General features: G+C 38.8%; 1 protein-coding gene across 4 annotated transcripts in view; it reads left to right on the top strand.

Moving 5' to 3' along the window:
• LOC137380569 (poly [ADP-ribose] polymerase tankyrase-2) overlaps positions 1-20,856 on the top strand; it is a 104,041-nt gene that overhangs the window by 45,450 nt on the left and 37,735 nt on the right. For 3 of the 4 annotated variants that reach the window (XM_068052598.1, XM_068052601.1, XM_068052600.1), the window contains 12 exons: positions 2,835-2,930; positions 3,498-3,534; positions 6,047-6,122; positions 7,295-7,389; positions 9,598-9,664; positions 10,850-11,036; positions 16,116-16,237; positions 17,405-17,496; positions 17,591-17,669; positions 17,870-18,041; positions 19,228-19,307; positions 20,183-20,328. In XM_068052598.1, coding sequence (XP_067908699.1) covers positions 2,835-2,930; positions 3,498-3,534; positions 6,047-6,122; positions 7,295-7,389; positions 9,598-9,664; positions 10,850-11,036; positions 16,116-16,237; positions 17,405-17,496; positions 17,591-17,669; positions 17,870-18,041; positions 19,228-19,307; positions 20,183-20,328 — 1,249 coding nt within the window. The remainder of the gene's footprint in view (positions 1-2,834; positions 2,931-3,497; positions 3,535-6,046; positions 6,123-7,294; positions 7,390-9,597; positions 9,665-10,849; positions 11,037-16,115; positions 16,238-17,404; positions 17,497-17,590; positions 17,670-17,869; positions 18,042-19,227; positions 19,308-20,182; positions 20,329-20,856) is intronic. The other variant, XM_068052599.1, reaches the window with a different exon arrangement.

The raw sequence follows: 20,856 nt of genomic DNA on the forward strand, positions 1-20,856 counted from the left end.
ATGCTCCATTGCATTTAAGGCTGGGATAAATAGATTTTTGGGGTCTCAGGGAATCAAGGGATATGGGGAGCAGGTAGGAAAGTGGAATTGAAGTCTAAGATCAGCCATGATGCATTGAATGGTGGAGCAGGCTCAATGGGCCATATGGTCTACTACTATTTCTAGTGTTCTTGTGAACTGATGTTGAAAATAGCAGATTCATGCCTTGGAAAAGGGGAGTGATGGCATAGTAGCTAAATTTGCAGATGACACGAAGATAGGTAGGAAAGTATGTTGTGTAGAGGACATAAGGTTGCAGACCGATATGGATAGGTTGAGTGAGTGGGCAGAAATCTGGCAGATCAGGGAAAATGTGAAGTTGTTCACTTTGGCAGGAAACATAAAAAAGCAGAGAAATGGAGAATTAAATGGAGAACGGCTGCAGAATTCCAAGGGGCAGAGGGATCTAGGTGTTCTGGTGCTTGAGTCGCAAAACCTTAGTATACAGGTACAGCAAGTAATAAAGAAGATTAATGGAATGCTATCCTTTATTACAAGAGGAATTGAAAATAACACTTTGGATGTTGTACAGGGCATTGGTGAGACCACATCTCGAATACTGTGTGCAGTTTTGGTCTCATTTAAGGAACGAAGTAAATGCGTTGGAGGTGGTTCAGAGGAGGTTTACTAGATTGATACCTGGAATGGCCTGGTTGTTTTATGAGGAAAGTTTGGACAGACTGGGCTTATTTTCACTGGAGTTTAGAAGAGCGAGGGGAGACTTGATTGAAGTTTATAAGATCCTGAACGGTCTTGACAAGGTGGATGTGGAAAGGATGTTTCCTCTTGTGGGTGAGTTCAGAACTAGGGGGCACTGTTTTAAAATTACGGGTCGCCCTTTTAGGACAGAGATGTTGAGAAATGTTTTTTCTGAGGGTTGTGCAACTTTGAATCTCTCTGCCTCAGAATGTGGTGGAGGCAGGGTCGTTGAATATTTTTAAGGTGGAGATAGATTGATTCTTGTTAGGCAAGGGAATCAAAGGTTATGGGGGGTAGATGGGAGTGTGGAATTCGAAACACAAACAGATCAGCCATGATTGAATGGTGGAGCAGGCTAGAGAGGCCAAATGGCCTACATCTCCTAATTCGTATGTTCGTATGAAAAATCTACTTTTAGGAATATTTGAGGGGGAGGAAACAAGTTAAAAGTTCAAACATTTTTCTGTAGAAGTTGATGTACATTAATCTCCGAACTACTAGTGTAACTTTAGAATCAATGACTACCTAGCTCTTGTTTATTGAAACTGCTATTTTAAGATATAGATCTATATTGTAAATTGTATTTGCATCTATACTTTTGCTTTGAGGATTTCAGTACTGATGAGCGACTTTAATAGCAAATTTTATTAATCAATTACATGGAAGTAGCATAAATTTATTATTGCTTGATCTACCTGCTAAGCTAATTACAATGAGTAGCACAGCCTTCAGACCAGAATGATTCTAGGGAGGATTATGGAGAGGAAGAAGAGGTGAGGGGGGGGAAGGTGGGGATGGAGAAACCACCACTGAGGGGAATACCCAATATTTCCAAAAATTAAAGGGGAGTGAGTGGGGCAGGAGTGCGGGAGAGAAAGACTGTGGTTTCGGTATTTGAAGCCTGAAGAGGTTCTGAGGTTTTATTTTAAGTTTGAGATGCTTTTCTGTACTGGCGTGGTTTTATTTTTACTTCCTAGACAGGCACCAACCAGGTTTGTTCCTGAGATAAGTTATGGTATTACAGAAATTAGCAATGTTTTAACATTGGAAACCCCCAATGAAGTGTCACCCACAGACTTAATAGGTAAATATGGGCACTTGGCATAGGAGTTTTTAATACATTTTGAAATGTAATGTGACCCACCTATCATTTTCGATACATAATGGGCTGAATTTTATGAGTGTGCCGCAGTTCGCAGCGGTGCACTCTAAAAACGGTGTGCATCCTGCGCGGATGCACCATCCCTGAGCCCCTGTGATATTATGCGCGGGGGCTCATTTAAATAGAGGGAGCGGAGCAGCCGCCCCCGATGACATAAGGGGGCGGCCAACTGGCAACGGCATCCGGCGCCATTGCGCAGGTGCTGACGCTATTTTAAAGGGCTTTAAGCCCTTAGCACACATTTAAATTTTTTTAAGATGGATTGCACTTAATATGTTTTTCATAAATAATTAGGAGATTGAGGTCCTTCCCCACGACCCCCCCCCCCCCCATGGTCATTTCATTGCCCGAAATGACCATCCATTGATTTTACAAAGACCTGAATTTCCCCCCAATCTTGAATCTTTTGCCCTTCAACCCCTTCCCACCATCCCCACATCCAATTAAAATTGATGTCCCCACTCCTCCGCCGCTCCCACCCTGAAAATTCTATTGCTGCACCCTCCCCACCTGATTCTCGCCCGGAACTCCGTGTGGAGTTCCAAAGGCGCACGGAGCACAAACGGCAGCCGTAATATCGGAGTGGGACAACCGCCGCCTGCAGGTAAGTTAATTTGAATGTCGTTAGGGCTAATTTTAGTATGGAGATGAAGGGCCCGCCGCCTGTCGGCAGGTGGGGGTGGTTTGGGAGGGGGGCCGAACTTAGGTCCCCCCACCACCGGTAATATGCGGCGGGCCCTTGTCAACGTCGTGGGTCAAGGCGGGCTTCTCCCCGCAACATTTTACCATCCCGCTTCGCGACCCGCGGTGTCAAGAGGCCATTAAAATTCAGCCCAATATGTTATTACTATAGCTATATAATGTAAGTTGTTTTATTTAGTATGCAAGTCTAATATTCATTCGTGTCTTGGTTTTCATCCTTTTTGTTATACAGTTTTGCTCCAAAGTGGTGCTGACCCTCTTATTCGGAATACAGACGGAAGAACAGCATTAGACCTGGCAGACCCAACAGCTAAAACAGTATTGACAGGTGAGTTCTGAGTTACTTAATTTTATATCTCTAATTAATGGTTTTACTGGAGCATACAACTGAAGTGGAAACAATAAGGTGACCTGTTGAAATTCCAGTGCGTTGAGTGAAACTGAGAAGCAGCAGCAAATATTTTGCTAACCTGCTCTTGCATATCTTCTAGTGGTCACTTTGAAGATTGGCATTAGTAGAGACCTAAGAGTGTCCAAAGTGGGAAAAGTGTATATAATATGGTTCTGCTTGCATAATGTGTATGGTATTGGAAGGGGAAAGACATTAAAGAACTGCAAAGGCAGCAAGACAGAAAAATTGTCTTATGTTCATACTGCTGTTTGGAACAGTAAATGTGAAATGGGAATGCTACCAGACACAATTGACCTAGGATATCTGGATATATAGAAATAGTATTTCAGTCTAAAAGCCATTATAATGAATGTTGCTGAATTTGCTTAATTTAAAACCTGAGGAAGTGAAATTTGAAAAGCAATAAATGTAGGTGTCATTCAATTACTGAAGTTACTTAATTTTTATGTTGAAGCATTTAACTGATTAAATTACATTTGACAGGTGAATACAAAAAAGATGAGCTATTGGAGACTGCAAGGTATGGACACATCTATTGAAAGCTAGTTTAATATTTTTGTTTCCTGATCCAGGAAATTAGCTCAGTACTAATTGGCAGTCAGTCAATGTGTATTTTGTTGATCAATATTCGGTTTGTTTTTGAGGTTCACAGCTCTCTGTCCCAATATTTGTATATGCTGTGTACTTAAGACAAAATACATAAGCAGGGAGTTAATATTAAATGTATTCAGAACTTTGGTTAGATACCACATGGAGTTCTGGTCTATAGTACAAAAAGGATTTTGAGGTGGTTAAAAAAATGTTGAAAATATTTACAAGGATGTTACAAAGCAAATAAATAACTAACTTGAAACTGTATTGTTTGTGAATTAGAAGTCTTCTAATGATCATGAAAGGACTGTTGTAGTCATATACTCTCCCAGAATTGTCATCTGTTTAATATTAGAACTCGGGAGTTTAAATAATGCACTTGTATCACAAAGCATGACATCATACATGCAACCATTGATACTTGAATTTTGGTAACTTTGCTCTGTGATATCAATTGAAGAGTGTAATATATTTCACTGAAGATACATTCCCTTCATGAACAACACATTGGATTAGCTACAGAAGTGCAACTTCACAACTGGGCTGCATAATTTATCTTTTTAAAAAGAATATATATTGTGAAACTTTAGGGGATTGAAGGGGCTGCTATTTTGATTGCTGGCATTTGTTGTGAAAAGCAGCCAGTGTAATCTGTCATTAATGTATCATAACATCCTTGTTGAAGGATTGTTAGTTAATAAGTAATAATCAATTGATTACCAGCAATTAAGTCAATGCAAATGGGGCATAATACAGTCCATTACATTTTATTTATACCGTTACAGTAGTGATAGTGTTATGTTACTGGACTAATAATCTGAAGATATGAGATCAATTCTCACCATGGCAGTTTGTACTTGAATTCAGTAAATTAAATAAATCTGAAATATAAAAATAACTAGCATCAGTAATGTTGACTATGGAGCTATTGGATTGTTGTAAAAACCCAACTGGTTCACTAATGTTCTTCAGGGAAGGAAAGCCTCGTGTCCTCGGTCTGGCCTATATGTGATTCCAGACCCACATCAGTGCAGTTGACTTTTAACTGCCCTGTGAAATGGTCTAAGCAAACCACTAAAGCAGCTCACCACCACCACCTCATGGGCAATTAAGGATGGGTAATAAATGCTGGCCTTGTCAAAGACGCCTACATGCAGTGAATAAATAATACAAAATCGCAAATGTATTAATCCATTTAGAAAAATCTTATCAACTGCAAATTATCACTTAGTAAACTTGCAGTGATTGCCATACTGTTGCTCCTTCATGAATGAAGTAATTATGCATCAACTGCAAGGAGCATCCATGATCATTCACTGTTTTGACACCTTCAGCCACCTGAACAAACTGAGACTAAAGTTCAAATAAGAGCAAAATACTGTGGATGCTAGAACTCCCAAATGAGAACAGAAAGTGCTGGAAATACTCAGGTCTGGCAATGTCTGTGGAGAGAGAAACCGAGTTAACTGGCAAAGAATAAAGCTCAACTCCTCAGTAGACATTGCTCTTAAAAAGAAACATTCTTGAGTGATTTTTGCACTATCAATTCTAAAGTGCAAGAATATTGTGAAGGCACAATTTCCAATGTCACCGTAAAATTATACTATGGGTGATTAAGCTGCTTGGTGATGTGAAACTTATGATATTAAAAATATGCATATTGAAATAATCTAAGTTTGTCTTTATCCCTGGTCTTTCTGACCAATCTTAGTTGATACTGTGTTTGCTTTATTGATAAAACATTGGCTAATGATTGGTTTAATAACTTTTTTATGTCAGATATGTCTTGTGCTTCACACTGCTTTCAATCTATGTCTGCTTCTGTAAGCAATCTCTAGGTGTTTGAACTGGTACTTGTATCCCAGCAGTCTAGCAATTACCTTGATAACAAAGATACTCAAACATAAACTGGATCATATGCAATCGTGTCACTCAGAACAATGCTGAATTTAGAATACTTTGGGCTTATCTGATGTAAACCAATATACAGCTCTAGTTTTATGTCATATATATTTAACTAGGTTAACTCAGAGTTTTAATAACATTTAATTGCAAAAATGTCCTTGCATAAAAGTGATGCTGTGTTGCTCTCCTCCACATGGTGTCATCATATCACTACACTACATTAACAGTGGGCTTTAGCATTTTCAGTACAGTGCATTTCTGTTAAGCGCAATTAAGGTCTAGTTTCTTTACACTTAATAAAAAGATGTAAAGTACAGAATGCTATCATGTCAAAATTATTTGGCAAAATCTTTAGGTACTGATTATAAAAGTGATCAATATTTACACTAGTTAGACTAAGTAAAATAACTGCAATTCTGCAAATGGATGTTTGAAAAGCAAACCTATAAACAATTGATACAAACACTTCTGGATTTGTTAAAATCTATTCTTTAAATGACGTAGAAAGAGGTGTAATTTAAAAAGTTTATTTCTAGGAATGGAAATGAAGAAAAGTTGATGTCTCTACTTACGCCATTGAATGTAAACTGCCATGCAAGTGATGGTAGAAAGGTAAGAATTGTAATTGTTACTATTAGCCAGATAATGATGTACATGAAGTCCTTGAATGTTATTTTCTTTCCACTAATGAAGGAAACCCGTGCAATTTGATTTGGAAATTGTTGCCTTTTGTAAAATTGAGCAACATGGGTGAAGGGACATAGTTTAACAATGTTTAAAAAGTGAGATAAATTGTATTTACCCTAGTATTTGTTGGGCATTGCCAAGCTTGGGTGTAGGAGAAATGGAACTAGGTAAGGAGTTAGAGTAGGAGATGATGTGATGCATCTTGATTGCAGCATCGTAATTATACATGGAGGAGAGAAATGTATGTGGAACAGAATATTTAAAGTTAAGGCGAAGAAACAATGAGAAATTTTCGGGGGAATAACGATCATACTATCGACAAAATCAAGGAAGACTATTAGAATCGTTAAAGAAAGATTTGCTATCAGACAAGCTTTCACTTTTATCCTATTCAGGAATGGAAGAGTATCCCCACTGATAACAGAATTAAAGTTTAGGTTTTTTCTTGAAGGATCTTGTATCCCAGTGGGGAATAAATGTATTGAAGAACTACAGCTACAGTATGACATAATAGTAGCCATGTGAACTGCTAAATACAACAAAGCACAGCCCTGATTCCACAGTCGCCAACAAAATTGACAATATTGCTACAAATGTAATTGTCGAAGTCCATTAGTGGGATCACACTGGTATTTGTGCAGTTTTCTATCTGTAATATCTCAAAATGAGCTTAATTTAGTTAATGCATTTTGTTTTTAAACTGAGGCATACAAATAAGGAGAATGAAGCTAGTGATGTCTCATATTGGTGCAGTGCTTTTGCTTGGATCCTATATTAAGCATAGAAGATGGGAAGAAACTACCGTAGAAGATGGGAAGAAACTACCATATAAGATAATCACTTGGGAGTGATGTGAAACAATGACTAGGAGGGGGTTGATTAGCAACATTGAGAACTGTAGCACTACAAGTAATGAACCGAGCGTCATTGGACTTTAGAGTTTGTGTGGATTTTGATCCAAGTAGCAGAGTAACAAACTTGAATCCAATTGTTGTCTGCACTTGCGTGTAAAGGGAGGCATAGCGTTTAACTATTCGAGTCTAACGCTTCACAAACTATAATTTTTCTAATTAAATATTTTTTTAATCGCTCCACAGTCTACACCACTTCATCTAGCAGCGGGATATAACCGTGTTAAGATCGTACAGCTGTTGCTTCAGCATGGTGCTGATGTTCACGCTAAAGATAAAGGGTAAATGACTGTTTTTATTTCAGTAGAACTCTTTTATTAGTTGTACTGGTACATACAGAAAACATTTACAAACGACGACCTCTGCGACCTCCCTTTCTGCGAGTGCTGTCCGACGGAATGTGAGTAACATCCTCAATTCGGCCAATTTTCATCCCAGATCGAGCCAGAGCTCTCAGGGCTGACTGTACACCGAGTCCAGGGGTTTTGGTCCTGTTGCCTCCAGTGGCGCGCAGTTTGATGTGTAGGGCAGTGATCCCCAGTTCCTTGCATCTCTGAGACACATCCTGAGCAGCCAACATGGCTGCGTACGGGGAGGACTCATCTCGGTCTGTCTTCACCTTCATCCCACCAGTGACACACGGCAGATGGTTTCCTTGCCGGACAAGTCTCTTACATGGACAAAAGTATCATTATTGCATCTCCTGTGACACGCACAGTATTGGGTGGGGAGGGTTGGATGTGATGGGGAGGAGCAACAGCTGTGATAGGTGTCGGTCAACATCAAGTTAAAACTTACAGCAGCTCCTTCCCATGACTGTTAGACCTCACGTACCTATCTCCAATCTGCTATAAGTGGTGTGCTAGCTGCTTTTGTGTTGAGCTTAAGGAAATAGGAGCTAAACATTAAATAGACTCCTTTGTTTTTTCATGGAAAAATAGAAACAGAATTCAATTACTAAAGTACTAGAAAAAATTCCCAGGATCCAATGCAACACAAAGTTTGACTGTTTTCCCAGCAAATCAGTGGCCCTAATGATGCATTGTGCATTTCAGCAGAGATCCCTATTGTTGTAAAACATTGCATCATCCAACCCACCGTGAGTAACCCCACAGGAGAAACACTAGTAATATTAAGAAAAAAACTTTTGTGTGCACGTCCTGTCTAACACACTTCAGATGGTGTATATTTTTTAATGCAAATGTTTGTCACACTTTAAAAAGTATAAAGATACAAAAGCAATCATTTGCAGTGTACAAGTGCTGGAGTTGTGTGTCTCCAGGTGCTTTGAGTACATTCATTGTTTACTTAATATCTATTATTCTTGTAACCTTAAAGGTACATGCATCCACATTTTAGCAACAGAATAATGTTGCACACTTTGGTCTTCATAAAAGAGCACATCCTGTGTTTTACTATTAGTAAAATTACAAGAGATTCTGCAGATTCTACATCTGAAAGTCTCTGTAGAGCAGAAAATGTGCATAGGATGTGGAATAAGTTGCTGAATGGTGAGCATGCATATTTTCTAAATGTCCTATTCAGAAAACGAAAGGTGAAAAATCACTATCTGATCAGGGGAATATCCACAGTGCACCATAACAATCCATACCAAAAGACAGCCAGACAATTAGTCACAAACTGCAGATGATGGAAAAGAAAAAATGTCAAAAGTAAAATGTGATCTTCATTTTAAAGAATTCCAGAAGTTGCTGAAAAATTGTGCATGAGGGAAATGCATCATAAGAGCTGTGGGTTTATTCCCCTGCATGAATCGTGATGGTCTAGTGCAAAATGCAATGAACAGAGGTGTAAGTTGTAGAAAGAAACAAGGAATTTTTTTTCAGCAGTTTATATAGTCAAATAAAATGAGTTTAAGATGTTTAGAATGAGTTTAAGATTTTGTGTTACTAAAGGGGACTGATGTTTGTTCCAGGGCTGGAGGGTATGCTTATGAGTTGCTTTAAATTTTTGACACTGGTTAAAGGTGATCCCCATTAGAGACTTCTTTGGTGCTGTTTTGTTGCAAAGGCAGTTGAAGAACTATGAATCCACAGTAGAAGTAAAGAGGAAAGTATCTGAAATATCAATGTAAACAAATGAGAAGGAAGATATTAGGAAGGAGAAAAGAATAAAGAAAGTACTTGCACCACAGGAAATAGTACAAACCCAAAATGCAGTACACGAAATTGAGTTTTTCAGGAGGGTAATGTTTAAGTTTTGTAAAATAGATACAGAGTTCCAGTATATCGAAAGCCTGTTCATATAACAAAGGTGTATGTAACTTTTTTTTTTACTTTGTGTCAGTTGTGATGTAGAGGATTTGCTACATCACAACAATGGAAGAACTGCTGCATTGGGCTTCATGGCAAGTATCAAACAATTCCAAATGAACAGCAGCATGGGAGATATTGTTAAAATTTAGTTTGGAACTATTCTGAATATTTCTCATAGGCTATAAATGCAAAATATTTGTTTTTGTATTTTAGAGACTTAGTACCTCTTCACAATGCCTGTTCCTATGGTCATTATGAAGTTACAGAGCTTTTAGTTAAGGTTAGTATTTAATCCTCATCACTCCAAATCTGATAATTATATGTTAGTTACACTGTTGAGGATGGTATGTATTAAAGAAGAAATGATACTCTGGAACTGGATGATGCGGTGAGTTGGTCACTAGCGTTATGTTTCTAGAACCTCTGCTCAGATTCAGCTTGGGCTAATGGAATGAAAGTCACGGTCTCCTCGACTGGATCTTAGAAATTTCAGCCCAGCCTCTAGTGGTCATAGGTTCATAGCACAAAACATCTCTAACACTAAATTGACAACCTCACTTAGAGGGCACAGGATGGCTCGTGTGGAAAATGGAAAAATGTTCCATTGATAGAGTTGGGGCAGAGCGGAGGGGGCTCTACTTTGCACCTTACCATGTAATAGATATATATTTCGACACCATCATGTGTTTAAAATAGACTTTCCCCAAATCATTTGCCTTAATGAGTGCGAAGTTAATTTATTGCAGCCTATATCTAAAACAATAGTCATAGAGAAATACAGCACTGAAACAGGCCCTTTGGCCCACTGAGTCTGTGCCGACCATCAACCACCCATTTATACTAATCCTACATTAATCCCATATTCCCTACCACATCCCCACAATTCTCCTACCACCTGCCTACACTAGGGGCAATTTACAATGTCCAATTTACCTATCAACCTGAAAGTCTTTGGCTATGGGAGGAAACCGGAGCACCCGGCGGAAACCCACGCAGTCACAGGGAGAACTTGCAAACTCCGCACTGGCAGTACCCAGAACCAAACCCAGGTCACTGGAGCTGTGAGGCTGCGGTGCTAATCAATGCACCACTGTGCTGCCCTATAGGGATAGGCACTATATTTGTATTCAATATACTCAAAGTCTGGTGTCAGCTTTTGTTTACTGTTTTCCTACCATCCACTTTCCCTTGTGTATATTTTATCCTGATGCTATCTATTTTACCTCTATTCAACCTTAGATATTTAAAGTGGAATAAGAAATATCTCTTTCTCTCTTTTTACCTGTTTCCATTGACATTTTCCCATTTCTGGATGGTACTGACATGCCTGATTAGCTCTGACTATTTAAATTACTTTGGGATCTGAGCATTTAACACTATGCGCTTGTACATTATATACTGAAGTTTAAAATTATTTGTTTTCTTACTTTGACTTATATTTGAATATTATAACTTCTATTCACAGCATGGTGCCTATGTGAATGCTATGGATCTCTGGCAGTTTACTCCTTTGCATGAGGCTGCCTCCAAGAACAGAATAGAAGTATGTTCCCTACTGCTGAGCTATGGTGCTGATCCAACATTGATGAACTGCCATTCTAAAAATGCTATTGATTTAGCCCCTACACCACAGCTAAAAGAACGGTTAGCATGTAAGTTTTCCAGCAACCTTTACTCATTTGTAATACAACTTAAATGTTCTGTAACATGTGGGAATATTAGTCAATGATGATGTTTATAACAAGTATATATTCTCAAAGGGTCACTTGGTCATCTCTCTGCCTTCAAGCTTCTGTCCCATTCAACTGCATGTCCTGACCAACACTCCTTTATCTTGCTCTGCATTTCTCAGCTTCCACTGGCACTTTCAGGTCTCTGCAACAAAATGACAACTCTTTACTGGCTTCATTAAAGTTTCCTTTGATACATTTTAATGTATTTTTGTATCCAGTGGCTGACTTCAAAATGCTGTTTCACATGGGCTTTAAATAAAGCTTTTTGCTGCATAGCTTGAAAGTGTATAGTTGGGGATATTTAAAGCAACACAAGAGGCACTGAGATGGAAGGGAAAATGGAGATTGCAATGGCATGGAAAAGACAGTTAGAAGGGGCCAAGATAGTAAGATAAATTTAACAATACTTTAAAAAGATGTAGATGGAAACTGATCACTGTGCTGTCAAAGCCATTGTGTAAAAACTGAGGGAGTGGCACAAAAAGTGTCTCGATAATAAAATCCAAAGAAAGTAAAATGAGAACCCACAGGCTGAGACACACAATTCCTCTGCCATTCCTCAGCCCATTAATATAATTGGTCCAAATATTTTTTGGCTGCGTTTGCTGACAATGCAATCACAAGGTGGCGAGTACTTGCACATGTGCAAATGCAGCCTCATGCACTGAAACATCACTGACTGTGACGCTTTAGGCAGCTGCCAGGATTAAAGATGGCGCTGCTCAATTTATCACAAAAAAATTAAATTCAATCGTTGCAATCCCACTCCACCCCCAATAATATCCCGCTTCTCTTCCCCGGTGCAGCCTCCCATGCCCATCCACTCGCTGTTTGCTCCCGGCCTTGCCTTCCCTCAGCCACATGTTCCATGCTTCAACCACACCACCCCCCCTCCCCCCGCCAACCTGTTGGCCACTCACTCCCCCTCGCTACTTCATCCCCATCAGCGGCTCGCTCCACTCACCACTTCAAACCAGCTGATGGGGATGAAGCAGTGAGCGGGAGCAATGACTTCACACTGTAGTGTAGTTATACCGCACTCCATGCTAATGAAAAGCGGTACGAGACTGTTTACTCAAGGGGGTCTCATTGATGTGCTTAGGAATCAGGTTACTGATCTAACACCAGAATCATATGGTGAACATCAAGATTCCACTAACAATGAAATAAATGACTGGATAATCTGTTTTGGCTACTTTGGCATCATTGTGAGTGGTTTTGCATGCCCAATGATTTGATATGAACCATATCCCAGTAAATCTTCGCTGTACCACCTCCAGTGCAAGTATATCCTTCCTTACATAAGAAGACCAACACTGTGCACGGTACTCCAGGTCTCTCCAAAACCCTACACAGTTGTAGCAAGACTTCCTTGTTCTTGTACTCCAATCCCCTTGCAATAAAAACCAACATGCCATTTGCCTTCCTAATTGCTTGCTGTACCTGCATGCTAACCTTCTCTGTTCCTTATACGAATACACCCAAGTCTTTCTGAACATAAACATTTGAAAGATTCATGCCTTTAAAAAAAATTATTTATATTCTTACTGTTCTATTTATATTTCTATTCAATTCACACTTCCCTACATCATTCTCCATCTGCCACCTTGTTGCCCACTCGCTTAACATGTCTGTCTCTTTGCAGCCTCTCTGTCCTCCAGCTTACATTCCCACCTTGCTTGAAAAGTTACATAGCAAACGTGGATGCAATACTCAGTCTCTTCAGCTAAATCGTTAATATAGATTGTAAATAGTTGAGGCCCCAGCACTGATCCTTGGGGCACTCCACTAGTTACAGCCTGCCAGGTTGAAAATGCCCCATTTATCCCTACTCTCTACTTCCGGTCTGTTAACTAATCCTCCATCCTTGCAAATATATTGGCCCCAACTCCATGAGCCCTTATCTTATTTTTGATAGAATTTAGTATCTCTTGACAAACAGAAACTAATGAGGTGGGTTTGCTCACTGCTAAGCCTTCTTGCAACGCTACCGAGCAGGAGCATTGCAGGGCAACTCCATTTAATGTAATGTCACAAACCACTGAGCAGGCCTGAGATCCAATCTAAAATTGCTGAACCCATGGAAAACATCTTAACAGTTAAGTACTTGGCCAGGGTCAGGCAGCTGCAGATAACCTCTTAGGCTGGTCCAAATTTGGATGCTGTCATTGGTTTCATTGTTAACCTGGTTAGGAAATTGGCTCAGTGGAAGGAGGCAGGGAGTAAGGATAATAGTCAGGTGCTCTAATTGGCAGGATGTGACTAGCAGTGTCCTGCGAGGATCTGTGTTGGAACTGCTACTATTAACTGCATTTGCTAATTGAATTAGATAGTGGAATAAAAAGCTAAATATGTATATTTGCTGATCTCACAAAGACAAGCGGTAGATGGAAGTGTAGCATTAAAAAGAATTATTTACAGATTAAATGAATGGGCAAAACTATGACATGAATTTCAATGTCGACAAATGTGAGACCATCCACTTTGGACCTGAAAATTTATTTTTTTTAATTCATTCATGGGATGTGGGCATCGCTGGCCAGGCCAGCATTTATTGCCCATCCCTAATTGCCCTTGAGAAGGTGGTGGTGAGCTGCCTTCTTTACTAGTGCAGTCCATGTGGGGTAGGTGCACCCACAGTGCTGTTCAGAAGGGAGTTCCAGGATTTTGGCCCAGCGACAGTGAAGGAACGGCGATATAGTTCCAAGTCAGGATGGTATGTGTCTTGGAGGAGAACTTGCAGGTGGTGGTGTTCCCATGCATTTGCTGCCCTTGTCCTTCTAGTTGGTAAAGGTCGTGGATTTGGAGGGTGCTGTATGTCAGGCTGTTGCTTGACTAGTCTGTGGGACAGCTCTCCAAACTTTGGCACAAGCCCCCAGATGTTAGTAAGGAGGACGTGGCAGGGACGAAGGGACTGGGTTTCCCGTTGTCGTTACTGGTGCCTCGGTCGATGCTGGGTGGTCCGTCCGGTTTCATTATTATTGACTTTGTAGCGGTTAGATACAACTGAGTGGCTTACTAGGCCATTTCAGAGGGTATGTAAGAGTCAACCACATTGCTGTGGGTCTGGAGTCACATGTAGGCCAGACCAGGTAAGGACAGCAGATTTCCTTCCCTAAAGGACATTAGTGCACCAGATGGGTTTTTACAACAATCGACAATGGTTTCATGGCCATCATTAGACTAGCTTTTTAATTCCAGATTTATCAATTGAATTCCCCATCAATACCCTGGGTCTCTGGGTTACTAGTCCAGAGACAATACCACTACGCCACCACCTCCCCTAATGGAAAAAAATGAAAAGCTAGAAACAGTGGGGTCCACAGAGACTTGACATTCAGGTACAAAGATCATTAAAATGTCATGAACAGTTACAGAAAATAATCAAAATGGTTAGTGGAATGCTGGCCTTTATATCTAGTGGACAAGAATACAAGGGGGTAGAAGTTATACTTCTGCTGTACAAAGCCCTGGTTAGACCATACCCCTGGAGTACTGAGAGCAGTTCTGGGCAGCACACCTTAGGAAGGATAAAATGACCTAGGAAGGAGTGCAGCATAGATTTACCAGAATGATACCTGGACTCCAAGGGTTAAATTGCAAGGATGGATTAAACAAACTAGGATTGTATTCCTTGGAATTTGAAAGGTTAAGGGGTAATTTGATTGAAGTTTTCTAGATAGTAAGGAGAATAGTTAGCGTAGATGGAGAGCAATTATTTTCACTGTTTTGGGGTCTTGGGTTAGGGCCTAGTCTAAAAATTAGAGCCAGACCTTTCGGGAGTGAAATTATAAAGCACTTCTACACACAAAGGGTGGTAGAAGTTTGGAATGTTTCTGCAAATGGCAATTGATGCTGGATCAGTTGTTAATTTTAAATCTGAGATTGCTAAGTTTTTCTTAACCAAAGGAATTGAGGGACATGGGAAAGGGAATTTGGCCACAGATCAGCCATGATCTCATTGAATGGCGGAACAGGCTTGAGGGGGCTAAACGGCTTTCTCCGGTTCTTGTTATATTTACCTAAAGATAAACAAAAGGTTTGTTTTCAAAGTTGGTTAATTTTTTTCCAATTGTTTTTACAATGGGGTAATTCTTCGAAGAGTACTTTTCCTAGATTTTTCTTTCCCTCTTGAATTGTCAAACTGTGCAACTTTACAAAGGCAGATTTTGATGGCTGAGTTGCAGAAAATGTTCTGGATACTATTAGAGGCAAAACAGAAATGGATTATGTTTGGAAATACAGTAAACACAGCAGAACAGGTGCATATCATTAGGGAAGGAGGGCAACACAGGAAAAAGATTGACAGTCATATGGAAATGTCGTGGGAAATAAAACTGTGCCTGGCACGGTAGACTAAAACAAATAAAAACAAGTAAGAGATGTTAAGAAACCAGTCAAGAGAGTTGAATTCGAAAATAAATAGCATTTTAATATATTTTCCGCAAGAAAGTGAAAAAGGAAACCACAGAATCATTGGAAGTTACCAAAGGTGACAATATCAAGTGACCAATGGATGGCAAATATATATATTTTTTAAATCTCCATGAAGGAGATTATGGATAGTCTCACTAGCATGTGTTGAAAAGGCAGTCACTGATGGGCTGAAAAAAAAAGGAAGGTAGCAAGGCTTAGAAGGATTTCATAGAATAATGCTTAAAGAAATGGTTCACATCCTCACCACTATCTTTAGGAATCTTATTGAATGTATTTTAAAATCTATTTATGCAACGTTTACATGTTATTTCTTCAAATTGAGAGGTATCAGCTCTTGGGCCGACTAGATGGGCTACAGAGTTTTCCATTGTTTTGCAGGTGCCAATGTATGTAATGGATTCTTGGTTGACTAGGCTTTATTCAAACAATATAAGCTTATTAAAATAACCCTGGACGCTTGATGTGAAACATGGAGAATTAAAACATTGCAGTAAAATCTTTTTGGTGTTTAAATTTTTGCAAAGCAAATTGTTAGTGCTTTGTTTTAAATTGCCATTCTAGATGAATTCAAAGGACATTCATTACTACAAGCTGCAAAAGAAGCAGATGTTGCCTGTGTAAAAAAGCATCTATCTTTAGAGAATGCGAATTTCAAGCATCCTCAGACTCGTGAGACTGCATTGGTAAGAATTGTATTTGTTCTTGCTGTAATGGTTTACTTCTTTCCTCCTCTTCCCCCCCCAATTTAAGTTTTTAAAAGGAATCATAAAGGTTTATTTTGTTTTTTAACCAGTTTACTGTTAATGTACATTAATATATAGGCTTAAATATTTGTGGCTGATCAATATATATGTAGGTTCAAAGATGGTAATTAAATAAGCTGAGCACCCTGACAAGCTAACTCTCAAGTTATTAAATACACTTTAAAGCACCAAATTTTCCGACAGCTTTACATCTTTGAACTGGTGAACAACTCAATGACTAAATGTAGTAGCTGGTTAGCAAAACCATGAAATCTGAGAACGATTTTATCAAAACAAGAAATGCTGGAACCACTCAGCAGGTCTGACAGCATCTGTGGAAAGAGAAGCAGAGTTAACGTTTCGGGTCAGTGACCATTCTTCGGAACACTGACCCGAAACGTTAACTCTGCTTCTCTTTCCCCAGATGCTGTCAGACCTGCTGAGTGGTTCCAGCATTTCTTGTTTTTATTTCAGATTTCCAGCATCCGCAGTATTTTGCTTTTATTTTAACGATTTTATCAAGTTTGACCAAAAGAAATCTTAATTTTAAGCTATTGGAGGTTTTTATTGAGAATTCAAGAATATTGTTTGTGGTACCTAACATCACCAAACCTTTCATTGATGCAACTTCGTTTGCTGTGTTCAGTTCAATTAATTTATAATGCCTTTTACTTTTTTTTAAAATATGCAACGTGTAAGCCAAAGTTGAAAGTGCCTGAACCTCTGTGTGCAGCATCCTTCTGATTTTTGATACAGTTCAGTGACATCAAAGCTTTCCACATCAAGCTTAGCCTTCATGGTATTAGAATTTTTTTTATGCTGTTAAATTATACACATCCCAGATGAATAACAATTTTGACACATAAGGATCGATTGATTATTCCTGATATTTTCACAACAGTTTGAAACCTGTAGCTGATTACTGGAAAATTGTATGTAAATTGAGATCTTTTCGTGATCGCGATATTCACATGTCTAATATGATTTGTACTTTGTATGTTTTTTCTTACAAATGTAACTTTTTATATTTATTCAATATTTTAACTAGACTTGTATATTTAAAATCTATATATGTAATAGAATACTTAAATTCTTTTAACTTTATAGCATTGTGCTGCTGTTTCTTCATATCCAAAACGAAAACAGGTGGCTGAGTTATTGTTAAGAAAAGGAGCTAATGTCGATGAAAAGACAAAAGAGTAAGATGATTTGTTAAGTTTTACTTAATTTAAAATATGTTTTAATAGTGTATTTATTTCGATGTTCTTCAACATCTGACTCTCTTTCTCTTAGCCTCTTGACACCTCTCCATATGGCATCAGAAAAGGCACATAATGATATTATTGAAGTGCTTATAAAAAATGATACAAAGGTACATAATTTTTTTGAGCAAAACCATATTGAGTACATTGTATATTGCATAACTTTGCCATTCGAAAGTGCCTATTAAATGTTTGTACTGGTTCTATTCCTATGATATACTGATAAAGCAATGTACTGTAGTTTGTGCTCCAATTAGTAAAGGTTGGAAATTAGTTCTTAAATCACCATATAATGTATTATGATTAATAGGTGAATGCCTTGGACAGTCTTGGTCAGACACCTTTACACAGGGCTGCACAATGTGGTCATCATCACACATGTCGCTTATTACTGACTTCCGGATCTGATTCATCAATAGTATCTGTGCAGGGTTTCACTGCATCACAGATGGGTAATGAAAGTGTGCAACAAATTTTACAAGGTAGAGAGATTGAATTCATAAAATGGATGCTATTACATGTCCTAATATTCTAGCGCCATTATCTGTGGCTTTTCTGTTAAATGCTTCCTGTTTATTTTTAATCCTGCCCACAGCAGTGATGCCTAATTGGTTAAACTAACTATATTCTCTGTGGTTGTGTCATTGACAAGTTTTCTTTTTTTGATCTTTCTCTGTTTTTCATCATAGCAAGTAATTCTATTCACTTCCAGTATTTCTCCATGCTCCACCTTCAAGCTACTATCACATGACTCCCCTCCGACCTATGTTACTGTATCCTGCAATACCTTCTCTTTGTAGGTTAAGGTGGCCTGGGGCTCCATTCTTGCCCATCCTGACTGCCTTCCTTTTTTTTTGCATGCCACACATTGGCAACATTATCTTTTAAATGCACAGTCAGCTTCTGTATTTATGCTGATGGCACCTCATTCCATCAGCAGTCACTCCTTTACTGTAGATGCTATTCAGTACCCTCCCTGGCATCAAGCAGTACATAGGTAGTGGCAAGGCCAAAATCTTATCTGCCTAGATTCTGAGTCTGTCATCACCACCCCCCACCCACTGACACCTCCAGACTTCACATCTCTGAAGCTCCCATTGTCAGCCTTCCAAACAGCCTTTTTTTCACAGATCTGGGCTCACTGTTGGCCAGTGTGTTGACTTCAAAATCCTTCTGCCCATGTACAAATCTCTCTATGGTCTTGAAGTGGGTGTTCCTCCTACATCTCTCTGTACCAACTCACGCTATCAACTCGGGCCTACTTTACCTTCCATTCCCCATCCCCAGCTCTGCCAATTGTGCCAGAGTCTTCAATTATCATGTCTTTGCCCACATCCACAACTCTTCCTTCACTGCTGCTCGGTGCATTTTTCCCTCATCCATCTTTTCTATGAAGTATCTTGGGGCATTTTACTTCGTATAAAATTCCTGTACACGTGCAAATTATGAAAGAATAGGTTTTGGTTAAACGCTGGCTGCATTTAGAGATTATTTATTGTTAGTTGGTGAAGCAAAACTTCCATGGGGCAATGTTTTGTTTCATACTGAACATATTTTTTAGAAGTATGAATTTTATATTGCACCTTTTCGTTCATATTAAATTTAAGCTTTTGTTGTCTTAGTTAAAAATCTGTTTTTCTTCCCTCTTCCCGAAACCACTCTGAATAGAAGGTGTCATGGTTGGAAACTTTGATGCTGATCGTCAGTTATTAGAAGCAGCCAAAGCTGGCGACTTGGATGTAGTCAAGGTAATGGTTTGTCAGAATAGTAGATAGAAACTTCAAACTGCTTTTCATGCTACAGTAGAAAATTTGGATCTTGGCAACTATCTTTAGATGGTAGATATATTTCAATCTGGATAACTGTAAAATTAGTAAAGGAGCTAATAACTAAAATGTGAATATGATTCACTTAGTTTAATTATGCAGTTTGTTGATGGGGAAAGAGATCTAAGGATGGTTCTGGATAAATGCACCAGGCTCAAATTCCAATGCAGTTTAAAAAAAAAAAAACCTATAACCTGCATTAAAGGGTTACAGTAGAAATCAGAAGTTATATGGCTATGTGAGAGAACGACTAAACTCCTCTCTGAGGTACAGTGATAGGGAATGCAATTCTGGTCATCTTATCAAAGAATGCTGCTAGTCGTGAGAGAGGTGTGAGAACATGGAGCTTGTTCCAGATGACCTAATTGAAGTTTTTTAATATTATGAAGTAAAAGACTGAAGTTAAAATTTAGGAAGCTAGGAGAAAAAAGAATAGGGTTTTTTTTACACAAAGGGTGGTTGAAGCAAATGATGTAAAGTGAGCTCAACTGGATGCATTTCCAAACGAGGGAGGTTGTTCAATTTGTTTAAAAAGATGATGTGGGATTGAATTTCGTCAGTATGGCATAGGTTTGTTGGGTCCCATGCCTGTGCAAGTATAAAAAATAAATTGTGCTTGCATATTGGAGTGTCACATCCACATTTTAAATTTTCTGAGATGCCCATAGCTGCTGCACTGATTTGTAAAGCATGCAATGTACAATTGTTTTTGTATCCTTGCACTCTGCCCTTCAAGAACTACAACTGTTCATAAGCGGTTCTGTAAAATGATTGTTTCATGGTACACTTCATTTCAGAAACTCTGCACACGTCACAATGTAAATTGCCGAGATATAGAAGGCCGTCAGTCTACTCCACTCCACTTTGCAGCTGGCTACAACAGAGTATCTGTGGTGGAATATTTGTTACAAAATGGAGCTGATGTTCATGCCAAGGACAAAGGGTAATATTTACTTTCTATGGCTTTCTGCTTTTTAGAAATAATTTTCTAAGCACTTAATGCATTCAAACTTAATTAGATTGTCAGTTAGGGGCTAAGGAGCTTTGACATTGCCAATTACAAAAGCTATTTTTTAAGATGAATTGTCACACTGCTGTTTCCTTACACATGTGTGCACTTGTCTACTAATCTCTCAGGATGGAGTTTATCTGTTGTTTAATTGCACTGTTAAAGATGGGAAAGAGTAATGATGAAAGGAAAGATTTTCATGGTCAATATCAAACTTCATCTGTAAAATGTGAATATACACTGAAGAGACACTATTTAGGATAATTTCCAATTCCTGTTCTAAAAATTTACTGGAAGCCAGTATTGTAGCTGTGTAGTGAATATGGGATTTTCACAAGAAGTTTGTGTTAACTTGTACTAGTTTGTATTTGATCAAGATGATATCGTTGCGACACTGGTGAGAGCAGTACTTATTCCATCCTGATTTTCAGATTTTTAGTTTTCTCCTCATTATTTTGTTGT

This window comes from Heterodontus francisci, chromosome 20, assembly GCF_036365525.1.
Source record: "Heterodontus francisci isolate sHetFra1 chromosome 20, sHetFra1.hap1, whole genome shotgun sequence".
In the NCBI taxonomy this organism is placed as follows: Eukaryota; Metazoa; Chordata; class Chondrichthyes; order Heterodontiformes; family Heterodontidae; genus Heterodontus; species Heterodontus francisci.